The 14,154-nt window shown below is 41.1% G+C and overlaps 1 protein-coding gene across 11 annotated transcripts in view; it reads left to right on the forward strand.

The window, feature by feature from the left end:
• Positions 1–484: 484 nt before the first annotated feature.
• birc6 (baculoviral IAP repeat containing 6) overlaps positions 485–14,154 on the forward strand; it is a 105,772-nt gene continuing 92,102 nt past the window's right edge. For 8 of the 11 annotated variants that reach the window (XM_034608281.1, XM_034608288.1, XM_034608286.1 and 5 more), the window contains exons 1-5: positions 485–919; positions 5,369–5,550; positions 8,370–8,507; positions 11,159–11,352; positions 13,198–13,309. In XM_034608281.1, the coding sequence (XP_034464172.1) occupies positions 709–919; positions 5,369–5,550; positions 8,370–8,507; positions 11,159–11,352; positions 13,198–13,309 (837 nt within the window). In that variant the 5' untranslated portion in view covers positions 485–708. The remainder of the gene's footprint in view (positions 920–5,368; positions 5,551–8,369; positions 8,508–11,158; positions 11,353–13,197; positions 13,310–14,154) is intronic. The other 3 variants (XM_034608291.1, XM_034608285.1, XM_034608292.1) reach the window with 1 other exon arrangement.

Genomic DNA, 14,154 nt, shown 5'->3' on the forward strand with positions numbered 1-14,154 from the left:
TCTGAGACTTTCGCCAAACGGTTCGCTCCTAAATTGCGAAAAACAGCGGGAAAAAATTGAATGGGAGTCAATGGGAGCCTTCATCAAAGGGACGAGTGACAGTTAGTGGTCATAGATCAAAGAAATCGTTGATGTCTTAGACAGCTGCAAAGGTGAAAGATTTCATTATTTCAAGCCAGTAGACCCGCTCAGTATCTCATTCTCTCTATCTCGATAAACCTGTCTGTCTGTCTCTCTGTCTCTCTCTCTCTCTCTCTCTCTCTCTCTCTTAAACCAGCCAGTCTGTGTCTCTCTCTCTCAAACTGAAACAGTCTCTGGGCCCGGCAGGAAGCACGCTGCACACATTCAAAATTTCCAGGGAGGAGTTTTCTAGTTGTTATTATTATTAATATTATTATTCTTATTTTGGTGTTCCCAGTCTACCCGTGTGTTCTCAGTTGGACTGGTGTTATCGCGAGAAGTGGCTCGGAGATACGCTAGCGCCGTCTACCTATCGTGTAAACTGACAGAGCCGAGCCCGGAGTTCCTTAGCGCTGATGGTGAATAGCCACCGCTGCGCTGACGGGCGGAGGAGAAGACGCCGCAGAAGGAGTCCGGAGTGGCAAAGGAGCGATACTTCGGAGTTAGTCTGGTAGATTTAGCAGTATTACGTGTATCATCGGATCCTTAGAAAGACCAAAAAGGAAGGGAAGGGGAAAATAAGGAAAGATGGCGGCCGCGGCCTCGCCGGGCTCCGGCTCGTCCACCTCCTCAGACTGGATTGTGCTGAGAGACGGTTGCCTGCGTTGCGACGAGGAGGGCCTGCGAAGCCTGTCCTACCACCCGGCCCTCAACGCTATCCTGGCCGTCACCAGCCGCGGCAGTATCAAAGTCATTGACGGCACTTCAGGGGCCATTCTCCAGGCTTCAGCGTTGCACGGTGAGCCCCGGAGCCTCCTGTCAAACCCTGACACCACTAGTTATAGATTTGACAAACCAGCCGCTGGCTGTCAACACTCTACACACGACACAGGCTGGTAACCTCCGTTAGCTAACGTTAGCTGCTCCTAGCTCCTACACTCGGGCCTTTAGTTGGTTAGCTTATCTGAAAAACACCGTTCTCTTAGTTAGCCTGTTATATTTTTGGACATTTATAACAATCGCCAGACGTCCATCAGTCTTAGTTGGTGCTTATTGAACGTCATTATACTGTTTAGCCCCTTGTAACATGACATATCTACCGTGCTAGCTAATAGGTGGCTAGTTAACTTAGCACAATGCTAGTTCGCCGGGGAAACCTGCCCTGACAGTTTTCTGTTATTCTAGTGATCGGTCACGACAACGTTATGTGTTGGAAGCGCCGTTCATTTCCTGGACATCTGAAGGAGCACATCTGCAGTTGTTTATATGTGAAAGCCCTCTTTGTTATTGTGAATGCTGTGATAGTCTCAAAGCTCAGCTAGCGGCTCCCTAGCTGCTTAATTCGTGCGCTATGTCAGTCATTTGGAGGCAGTGATGTGATGCTGAAAGTAAACTGACATGATGTTCTGGAGCTGGTGTCCTGGGGCCTTGTTTGCTTGCTGGGTTAATGTGGATCATTCAGTCAAATATCACTCGGAAATGTTCTGTCACTAAGCACCGACAGGACATAATGAAGTTTCTGCAAGAGTCACAATGAGCCGCTACAGCTCATCTGGTTAATACCGCAGTGCTGGTCGTTGTCCTCTGTGATCACAACACAGCATGTGTCATATGCTGTAGAAGTTGTGAAAGAGAGATGCATTAGGACACCTGGGATGGTGGCCTACAGACTGTAGTGTGATTTGTTTACATCTTGAATGGTGTTGATCAGCTGGTGGGTGTCTGGATTTTCGCTCTGACCTTTATCATTGAACAAAAGTAACACATTCGAACATTGAGCTCAACAGAATAATTTGTATATCAGTTTACCTGTTCACACATGAAGCATTGATGGGGACCACAGCTCCATCCTGAGCCCTTACTCTTTGACTGTGTGATTGTTGACCGTAAACAATGTTACTACACAGCATGCAGTCGCTCACATTAACACTGTTCAGCTGCAGACCTGCGTTATTCTGCACGGGTCATTGTGTCTGTTGTGCTGCAGCCCATTTGAGGATCGTTACAGATGCCCTTATGATGGAGCCTTTTTTGGAAGTAGGAATTGAAGAAGATAAGACACCTCTTTGTTAGATGGAATACACAGAAGTCTTACAAACATCTTCCCCATCAATGCAGCCTGTCATGTTTGTAGAGTCAACCTTAATTCGACAGAATAGCTAATATGATATTTCCCCCATGGAAGCTTTAAAGTGACACTATACTTCCAGAAAGCAAGACCGATGTTAAACAAATGAACCCTCAATGATATTTTATGTCTTGTGTACAGTTTACTTTCATTTCAGTTCAACTTCTGAAGGGCTTGTTTGATTTTTTTAAAAGTCAGGGCTGATGTTTTGTCTATCTCCATCAGATGGCTGTCAGTTGTGATTATAGCAAGGCTCAGCCAGAGTGATGCCATATACAGATCTGTTTCAATACTTGTTTTTGTAAAAATAACACACTACCATATGTATAAAGTATGTCGTTATGTTGAAGTGGAAGAGGCTCTCGTTTTTGTAAAAAACTTTGAAAGCAGTGGTATATTGCTGTCTGAGTGGTTGTATGGTATCCAGTTTATGTTTTCTTGAATTAATGCGGTGTACTATATGTTTTCCTTGGAAAAAAACATGAACAACATGAACAACATTATAATCATAGCCCTCATTGATTATTAACTCCTTTCGTCCACCCACCAAACTCATGTTTGACAGTGAAAGTTTGACATGAGTGCTTCAGGTCCTCAACTAACCAGGTTCACAAAGCAAAGAAACTCTTTCTGTCACATAGCACTCACATGTTGGGAAAAGGATATTGAATAATAGTTCATCAGAAAAACAGCAATTTGTTATTACATCAGTAATAGCATATGTACTTGTATTATATAACCAGCTTTGCATTATAATGTTACTGTTAAAATAGCCACAAACATTCTATTGCTTTCATTTTGTTGTACTTTGTGCTCCTGTCAATGTTGCAAACGACTGGTAACAGATCTTTAGAAGGTGACAGACTCAGTTGTCACACACATTACATCATCATAAAGATGCACATCCTCTGGCACAGACCTCAAGCCAGCTCATAGTCTTTGAACCAGCATCTGGAATTCAAGAACAATTCCAGACCAACAGATGATAAACCTGTGTACAGCTGTGTGTTTATTCAACTGCAGGGTCCTTTGCAGGAGTAGGGCATTTCAGATTAATTCAGTAGAAATGTACATCCCCAAAGAAAGCAACACATGTCACACTGTGGTTTCCTCGGGCTCGCTCAGTACATGGCCCACAGCAAGTGAGTGCTTTTAATGATTCTGCTGCTTTTCTGTAGCCTGTGGTCACTTACAAATCACATGACCCACGTTTACATTTCTCATCAAATAGTGTTCAATTCATATTAATGTACATCAAGGTTAAGGATATAATAACATCAACATAACAAAAATGAATATTTACAGAATACAAAAATTCACATGTGAAAATGTACATGATATCAAATTGTAAAACCGGGGCCAATCGAGTCTGTTAAAAAAATATCCCTTCTCTGATCCTGACAGTTTGGAGGTGCCTTTAATCCTAAAAACTGATTAAAATCCAGAATTTGATTTAAATCAGTGTTTATTCAGTATACTTCTCTTTTTAGTAGCGTTTTAATGATGTCACCTCCCTTTTGGAATAGCCATGTCAGGCATTTTTTTCTCCATCTAGTATGTGGAAGTGGTATTGTTTGTGCTAGAATTTCTACTGAATGAATTTCTCTACACTTCAAGTCTTAGTTTTGATGTTTTTTTTTATTGTTGATGGTTAATAATATTGACTGTGTTGCCATGCTTGATTGCGGATATGTTTTTCTGTGCACTTTGCACTTCTAAAAATGACTGTGTCAGGCCCTTAGGGTGTTTTAGGTGAGTGTGGGTTTGAGTCCCCTGAGGTGCAGTTTACTTTCTGTCACTGACAGTTATATGTTATGGCTTTTAAAGATCTTTAAAATTCTGGAATTGTTTTCCTACATTATAAAGATGTTTAATATTTCTATACTATACATATTTTATACAATATTATTTTTTTCTATATTTGAAAAACTGATATAACTGTGATGCTTGAATCCTATTCATAAATAATCACATGTTTTGTTCACAGCACATTCTTCGGCCCTTATCACTTAAAGCTCTCTTGATGTCTTCGTTGGTGTTTTCTACGTGTATGGCATCGCTTTTTAATCCGGAGCTATTTGTATCGGTGTTGTTTGTTTGTCTGTTGCATGTTAGAAACATCATCAACACACCCACTCGCTAGCAGTGAATCCTGCGGAAGATCCTCCTGCTGTGTTATCACATGAGCTCATTCGGACATTCTCCAGGGTTTTTACTAGGAGCCTGGCCTGAGAAACTCTGGCGAAAGTCTGGAGCATCTCACTCAGACATTTGCGTTCTCACACACCAGGGAATGTCAGGAGATTATCCAGAGTTCAGTGCATGTCTGAAAGCAGCTAATGTTTCCCCTCTGTTAACTGAAGCCAACTCAAGTACATTACATATATATTAATACTTGCATAATCTATAGGGATGTTTATTGGCAAGACCCTGGCAATACGATATATATCATGATACAGGGGTTACTAATCAATATTTTTAAGACACATTGTGACACTGTATGCAAGATGGTGTATCGTCATTTTAACAATCCAAATGTAAGAACTGATACAGTATAAAGAATACACTACCATATGTATACAATACATTGTTATGTTGAAGTGGAAGAGGCTGAAATTGTTGGTCAAACAAAAAATGAACCACTGTCTGCCGAATTGAAAGTAGATACAGTATCACATAACATACTTTCACTTTCAGTTGTATTGATATTTTCTCACATCACTAATTAAATGGAAGTTGAGCTAAACATGTGCATAAAAGGGTTTATATTGCAATATTTAACTACACACCTCAAGACCACTTACCGTAATGTAAAACCTCAGGGCAGTACAGGAAATGAGCCAGTGCTCTGTTTTCAGTGCTACAGTAGAATAGCACAATCTATGTGTGTCTTGCAAAAATAGATTGAATTTTTTTGTATAAATTAAATGAAGTTTCGGAAATACTCTGTCCATTTACCAGACATCAGAGTAGCTGATGCTGTCTGTGTAAGAGGTGGCCAGCCACTTGTCTTGGTGAACATGCCGAATAAGTGAGGTCTCATTTTGTATTTTTCAGCCAGTAATTTGGACCGTTCTCCTTCAAACCTCTTGACTCTGTTGTCCTCTGTTTCTTTCCCAGCTAAACCTGGTGGTCGTGTGAGGTGTCAGTACTTCCCCGCAGTGGACAAGGTGCTTTTTGTGGACGACTATGCAGTGGGATGCAGGAAGGACCTGAATGGCATCCTGCTCCTCGACACAGCCCTCCAGCCTCCAGTGGCCAAGCCTGAGGACATGGTTCAGCTGGAGCTGCCGGTCACAGAGGTAAGAGAAGACTTCCCCACTGTGGCCATGTTCTTTTCACAGAGGCACCAGGAAGTACCTTTCATGATGGTTACTGTCACCTAATATGTGACACCAGTTGTTGTGTCTGGCCCAGATATGTGTAAGCCTTTTGTTTAACAATCAGATTATAAGTCCTTTGTCAGATGGCATGCTAGTTAAAACCATTGACAACAGTCATTCAGCAAGTGACGTCTTTGCAAAAGTGTAAATGCTCCCTGGGCTATGAGTCAATCTGGCATTCCTCACACTTATTCATTCTTAAGGCACTCAGTACAGACCCCAAACAGCAGAGGGAGCTCAAGAGGAGGGCCACTAATGAGTGTAGCCCTCCCCTTCCCTAAAGTTTAGAAAGTCCAGAGGTGCGTTGGAATAGTCCATTTTGCTTAGGAAGGATTCTAACTGAGTGAAATGACGTATTTCAGCAGAGCTGTTCAAATTCTCTAAATGATAAGGAAAGGAGCTTCAGTGCTTCCTCGGTTATCTTGTTAAGCATATGACGCACTGGACCATTCTTCATGAAATGAAAGGAAAAAATGGGGTCCCACAATTAATTGCGGTAGCCACCTTTACGCAGCGCAACCTCGTAGTTGCACCTGGGAAGCATGTAGGGGCATGTTGGACATGAAACACCTACTCACCATGTAAGTCCCAACCAGATCATAGAGCAGTGGAGGAAGCACACTGTTGGATGGATATTGTTCCTGTATATACTAATCCTTATTATCCATTATTTGTCAATACTGATAATGATCAAGATTAATGTCACATTATGATTTCTGTTAAGTTTAAAGAGTGATTGCACCTAAGTGAAGGATGTGGGTTTGAACTCTTCTTTATTTGCAGAGATTGACAAACACTTGATAAACAGTAAAACAAATATGAGGTAGATTGATGATGTGTTACACCTCCTCACTGAGCACAATGCACAAGTAATTTATTGATAAATATTTAACCTTTTGTTGTATTGCAATTGATAAATTATGTTGTTGTTGATAAAGATTATGATATTGTTTTATTGCCTAGCCTGAATTTGTCTGAAAAAAACAGAAAAGTCAGCAGCCCTTTCTCAAACCACCTTCTTCTCTGCCTGCCCACTTCCACTCTGTGTGTGTTCATGGGGAGGGTCCGCCTAGGGCTGGGCAATAAAACGATAAAGATAATTAGGGTTACATCAGGGTTAAAGTGACAGGAGCGATCAGGAGTCATGATCCGACATCATTGATTAATAACTTAATACATGTGGTTATCAGTTTGTGTGTGAAGAGGGACAGAGACACACACACACACACACACACACATTTGGACATTACACATTAAAGAAGGTGCTGTGAAGGAGTGGTTTGGGTCACACAGTACAGTAAAGTAGATTGCCCTTAAAAACATCAGATATATTGAAAGTAACATTTCTCCTTCATCCTGCACTTTTAATGGCCTGTTTGGTCCAGTTCCAATTTCCACTCTTACCTTTTCACTGACTTTGACACGTGTTCCTGTAAGTCCATGAAGGATCAGGTATATCCCACTGTGTAAATCATTAGAATTAGTTTTCCTGTAAGAACATCGGAGTGACTCCTTTAGCTCCAGCTGTGTGAGTAGTAGGTCTACCTTTTTAATTGTGAGTAATTAGTGTGGACTGAAGCTGCCTCAGGTTGATGACTCTCATTACATTTAAGGTAACGTTTGGAGGAGAAAAATGGACAGTACATTTTGTGGTTACATCACATGAAGCTGCTCAAATAAGGGTTGTTGTCATTTCATGAACACAACCACACTGATATACTGGCTGACATTGTTGCATAGAAACCCTACTTCCTGTCTGGATATGCTACCGAAAGCTCTGGGTGTGGCAGAACACAAGTTTTCTGTGTTTGTGAATCAGGAAGTGATATAGCACTGGTTTATTATATAATATGTAAATCATGTCACACCAATAGTTTGTACTCCATCCTATGCCCAGGCTGCATAGTCATCATAAATAATAACTAATACTTGGGTGTAATCTGGTCACTCCCTTTTCCTTTCTCTTGATGTGCTCCAGTAACTCCACACCTATGGGCAGTAAGCAGCTCTGATTTAACCATGAATTCTCACCTTAATACACACAAGCAGGAGAAAATGATGATAGGATAGCCAGGAATGTAAACAATGGTTAAAATGTATGTGCTCGATCATATGTATTTAAATAAGGAAGTTCATTACATCATATTTTTAAAAGCTTTATCCGGAGATCTGACTTTAGTCTGCTTCAATGGTCAATGGCAAAAAATAGTCAAGTGTCCATGGACATTAAAAAACTGTAAAAGCCAAGGACTGTGAGGCAGATAGAGTGATGGGATTTTAAATCTAAAAGGTCAAAGTTCAACTTCACTGTGAAATCAAAATGTTCTGCATAAACACCTTTCTGGTTGTTGTATGCACCACAATAGGATAGACTGTAACCATGTGTTCTGCAACTTCACCAGTTGGTGGAGGTAAACCACTGTTTTACAGGATGTAGTCTGATATGGTGATGTCAGGCCCTCTAAAGAGGATGTCCTCTTTCTTTGCATTTAAACGTCATTCTTAAGGTCATCAGATATTTCTCTACTTTCTTACTTTCTACTTTGTTTGTGGGCATGTACAATCAAATTACAGCTTTTATGACCCTCCAATCAAATTGAAACCTTGAAAATGTCTCACGTGACTGCACAGTTAACACAAACACCACAAAACTGTGATCATCATAGCAAAATTAAAAATGTTAGATCTGTATCTTGGAACTGAGCTTTACTGCATGTCTGTGTTTGTGTCTGTTTCAGGCCCAGCAGATGCTGTCAGCCTGTCAGGAAAAGATTGATGTGTCCAACACAGAGGGCTACGAACTCTTTATCTCCCAGCTCAAAGAAGGCCTGAAGAATACCTCACATGAGACCGCAGCCAATCACAAAGTGGCAAAGGTTAGTCTGGCAGCCTTACACAAGAAGGTTAATTTTTACTGTGTACACTAGGGCTGGGTATTGCCTACAACCTCACGATACGATACGTATCACGATACAGAGGCCACGATACGATACGTATCATGAAACACGTTGCTTTTGAATAATGACCATGTCCTGCACAGAATTCACTACAACAGCTGTTCTTTATTATTCCATATAACAACAAAGGCAAAGCCTTAAGGATCGCACTACTCAAAACACTTACAATTCTGGCCAACAAAGATCTTACAAGTAAAATAAAATAATGATCTTTCTAATCCCAGAGTTATTGATAAATGCAAATAAAATATTCCTTAACTTTTAAACTTAAAAATAGCCATAATATTCTGGTTTCACTTGACTTAAGTGCACTTCTATTTGCTGTAAGAATGTCCACACAATATATCAGTTCTTTTATAAAGACAAAATTATAATTAAAAAAAAAAGCGATGCACAGAAAGGATCTGTCGTTCACGTATCTCTTCCCAAGATCCCCGGAGTGTTTTAATGTCCCTCGTAAGTGCAGAGTCTGTTGCTTGGACATGAGCGCCGTTGCACAGCTGGGCATGCAGCGGTGCTATAACAGACAGCGTAGGGGTCTTTTCTTCTGTCATTACGAGTGTTGCAACTTTTAGCGGCTTCAGGGCTTTAGCCACATCTTCAGCACAGGCCAGGTCCGCTTCAGTTAAGGTCCACAACTCCTTGGCATTCTTCCGCACCTCAGTGGAGAGTAATGCTGCGCAAATTGCTCTAAGAAGCGCGCCAACATTTCACAGGCGCTGTTCCATCTCGTAGCTGCATCTGTCATGAGCTTGTGCTCGGGGAGATTAAGTAGCTTCTGCTTTTCATTCAGGGCATGGCTTGCAATTGTGCTTTTCCTAAAAAAAAGCCATGATGCTGCGAATTCTTCCCAGTTTACGGGAACAGTGGGCATCTTGAGTGCACTTTGAGCGGCCAAATTCAGACTGTGCGGAATGCATTTCACGTGCTATAACTCCGCCAGTTTTTCACTGTTTCCTTCCATGTTTGTTTTGAATTGAGACGTGTGCTGTTTTTGCCTATGCTGCCACCTATTGGCATTATTGTGCACTGCACCATAGGTGATGTTTCGTTTTCAAGACTGCCGTCACAGCATTTGATGCCGTATCGATACAGTAGCATCTGCATTGATACATGCATCAGCAAGGAGGACGTCACGATATATTGCCATATCGATTTTTTGAGCACAGCCCTAGTATATGTACAAAGCTCCACCATTTGTCCTCATATCAGCTTTGCAATAAACATATCCGCAATCAAGCATGGATACACAGTCAATATTATTAACCATCAACAATTAAAAAAAATCATCAAAACTAAGACTTGAAGTGTAGAGAAATTCATTCAGTAGAAATTCTAGCACAAACAATACCACTTCCACATACTAGATGGAGAAAAAAATGCCTGACATGGCTATTCCAAAAGGGAGGTGACATCATTAAAACGCTACTAAAAAGAGAAGTATACTGAATAAACACTGATTTAAATCAAATCATTTTTTTATTTCGCCTTAAGTGACAAATAAAAATCATGTTTCAGCACTTGAGAGGGAGAGCCTGTCAGGGATAATTAAAAATGCTTCCCCTGTCTGGGGTCATCAGAGAAGCTCAGTCATTTGTTATCTTGTTCCTGTGCCTTTGGTGTTTCCTTCTACCTCTGGGCTGTTACTTCTCAATAATAATTTTTGCCAACATATGAGGAGCATTCATTGTAGGTTAGAGGGCTGTAGCTAAAGAACTGTCTCACACCTAAAACAGTAGAATGGACATGACCACCTTTATAATCCAACCCAGTGTAGTCCTCCAGAAAATGTGTGAATCCTGAAGCTTGTGTTGAATTGGTATTGACACTGAGCTGTTGTTTGAACCCAGTTGTACTAATGCCTCTGCACCAACAACAGCTGTGTTCACTATGACATCACAAAACTGGTTTATGGTCATCATGAATGTGATGAATGTCTAATGGGATAAACTGATAAAATGATAGTGATGGTAATTTAAATCTAGAAAGTCAAAGGTCATCAAAGATGTGACATCATTGGTGTTTTACAGGATTTAGTCTCATATAGTGATAAATTGCATTATACACACTACTCCAAAAATGAAGGGAACACTTAATCGTCACAGTATAACACCAAGTCAGATGAACTTCAGGGATATCAGTCTGTCCCTTTTTTAAGAAGCACAAGTGATTGTGAATCAATTTCACCTGCTTTTGTGCAAATGAAAGTAACAGCAGGTGCAATGGAGAAGCAAAAGCAAGACAACCCCCAAAAAGGGAATGGTTTTGCATGTGGTGACCACAGACATATTTTAGTTTTGACCTTTGACTGATCGGTTGTATAGATAAACCTGACATTATATCATATCATTCACTAATCACAGTCCATACCCTGAATGAGTCACCAAGGAGAGTTATGACCATGGCTCCTGATTGCTGTTCAGTTGCTATGCAGTGATAACACGACTATGTTATAATGCTCTGAAATGAAAACGAAGATTTCAAAGAAGATTAGACAACGTGATGTGTGGTTGTTTCTCCCTCTGATCTGCATTTCCTTTGATATCTTCTAATCCTATCTCTTCTCTCAGTGGGCAACAGTGACCTTCCACCTTCCCCACCATGTGCTGAAGCTGGTGGCCAGCGCCATTGTCAGTGAGCTGAAGAAAATCAACCAGAACGTAGCTGCCTTGTCTGTGGCCTCATCCATCATGGACAGGCTCTCCTACCTCTTGTCAAGTGCCAGGCCTGAGCTTGGGGTGGGCCCTGGGCGTTCTGTAGATAGGTAAGTAAGAAATGAAGCATATTAAATCACTTAAACAAACAAAATACTGGAACTTTGTGTTTTATTGATTCAGTTTAATTATTTTCACAAAATAGATCAGTCATTTGTTTTCAAAAAATATTATATTATTTATATAATATTTGACAGCAGGATTTATTACTAATTGATTATCACTTACATTTTGTGTTTATGCATTTAAAAATAATTTCCTTATGAATTATGATCCTTGAGGGGTAGGGCTGCACAATATGAGGAAAACATGCGATAACATTTTTGAATATCGCGATGACGATATGACTTGCGATAAATATACTTAAACGTTCCCTGGCTACGGACGAAGGGACCATGCACAGCTCCACAGCCCGCCGAGGAGGTGCACAGCCCGGCCGCAGAGCCATGCACAGCTCGACTCTGTCCACCTACAGTGTTAAATTGGGATTTTTTTTTTTACAGTTTTGTCAGTAGTTTACTGCTCCTCTGTGTGACTCTACCATTCGCGCGGTGCGCTGCTCCAACCGTATCAAACCAGCTCAATACCTGGTCTAAGTTTACAAATTTGATTGTTTTTACCTAGATGATTCATTGACAGAAAAAAACATCAATGATCTGAATATCTTTAAAGGGGACATAGCATGCAAATTCCACTTTGTTAGTGCTTCTACAGGTTAATGTGGGTATCTGGCATGTCTACCAACCCAAAAACTCTGGGGAAAAAACACTCGCGCGTTTTGTTATAGTTCCTCTAAGTCAGAAACGTCATGCTTGAGCGACTCGATTGCGCTTCCTGTGTATTGTGTCGTAACAAGGAACTGGAAGTCTCCCTACATGGTCTTCCACACTGCCAGCTGTGTGGAAGACTTCCGCAGTGTTCAGCTCTACTGTATGCCGGGTTACAGTAGTTACGCCAGGTTACAGTAGTTACGCCGGGGTACACCGGACGCGGAAGCGCCGTTCTCCAGCGTGCAGCCGCCTGGCTGTTCACACGGGACGTGCATTTCTCCGCTGGTCAGCCCCATAGACTGTATATATAAGGTCAGCCCGCGATTCTGCTTTCTCCGCTTGTTGTTGTACCCGTTGAATGTCGGGGTTCGGGGGTAAATGATGGTCTTCATAGCCCCCCCCCCCCACCCCTCTCTTTCTCTCTCTGTCTGTCTGCTTGTGTGCTTGTAGTGGATGGGCAGAGGGGGACATTTAATTATGTGATTGGGAAAATTAAAACTCCAGGACAACAGAAGGGGAATACAAAGTATGGGATGCATATTTGATAATTTATATCATATAAAATATGTAATTTATATCGTTTAAAATCATGGGGGGAGAGGAGGGAGGGGGGAGCTGGCTCATTAGCATTTAAAGGAACAGGCACTCAAAACAGGTCACTCTGTGGAGGGCTGTTTTATACAGGGTAAAAAGGGTGCTGTTTTATATGATCCTTGTGGTATTTTGACCAAAGTATGTTACAGACATTTCATTAAGACCCCAAGGAACCATATCAACTTGTGGTAAAATGGGCATACAATGTCCCCTTTAATATATTAGCATATATATTAGCTGGGCTCCATCTGATTGGCCAAATTGACATGCACAGTGTGAATGTGTGGCGCATGGAACACCATTTATCGCAGTCTTTTGAGATACGCATAGCGCACACGTTGACATCTCGATGGCGATACATATTGGATATATCGTGCAGCCCTACTGAGGGGTACATGTATGATCTGTAATGCACAACATGCATACAACACAGGTCTCACAAGTAGTGCGCTACTAAACAGTCACAGTGACACATTCCTCAGCAGCACACAGGAAACTGGGCATCGTTCTTAACTGTTTTACTCTCTGCAGATCCCTGATGTACAGTGAGGCCAACAGGAGGGAGACGTTTACATCGTGGCCACATGCTGGCTACAGGTGGGCTCAGCCCGACCCAATGGCTCAAGCAGGTTTTTACCACCAGGTGGGTGAAGAGACAACTCAGCTCAGCTCACGGGAGCAACATAGTCTGTAGGCTCATACACATTCACAATACGTGCATGCAGTTAGAGGCTATAGGCCTCCACAGAAGAATATTGGTGTTGCTGAAAGATTATTCAGTCAGTGGAAGAAATGGTAATATTTAACAGAATGTAACCACGGCGACTATTCCTGTTCAAACCTGTGTTCTTATAGTAAGTGAGTCATCAGTAGCAGTGCAAACGAACAATAATGTTGCCGTTGGCAACAACGGTTATCATACACAAAGAGGTTATATGTTTTCAGAAGTTCTTTCTGTCCATCCCTCTGTCTGTCCATACCAATCCTGTAAACAATGTCTCTCAGGAACACCTTGAGGAAAATTTCATATTTGGCACAAACATTCAAGGGAAAACTAATTAGTATTTAATGTTTTAAGGTCAAGGTCATTGTGAGCTCACAAAACGTTTTGGGCTGTACCTTAAGAATTATGACATATGCTGAATACATGTTTAATTAAATTCCTTTATAAAACTAAATAACTTTAGTTCTATTTTTACACCTGTTAATCTAACTGACTTCCCCACAGTGGCTGACACATGACAGTGGGTTCAGAAATATTCAGACCTCTTCATCTTTTTTACTCATTATTTTGTAGATTTAGTTTGAATTGATATTTGTCATTTTGGAACCAAATAACCCATAATGACCAAGTTAAACATGTTTTTCACAATGTTTGCTAATGTTTTTTTAACAATCAGCCTCAATTCAGTACAGTAGAAGCACATTTACATTACACATTACAAGCAGTTAATCACATTCCTCCTCTCAGATCCTTTTGGATAAGTA

Source organism: Hippoglossus hippoglossus, chromosome 15 (genome assembly GCF_009819705.1).
Source record: "Hippoglossus hippoglossus isolate fHipHip1 chromosome 15, fHipHip1.pri, whole genome shotgun sequence".
NCBI lineage: Eukaryota > Metazoa > Chordata > Actinopteri > Pleuronectiformes > Pleuronectidae > Hippoglossus > Hippoglossus hippoglossus.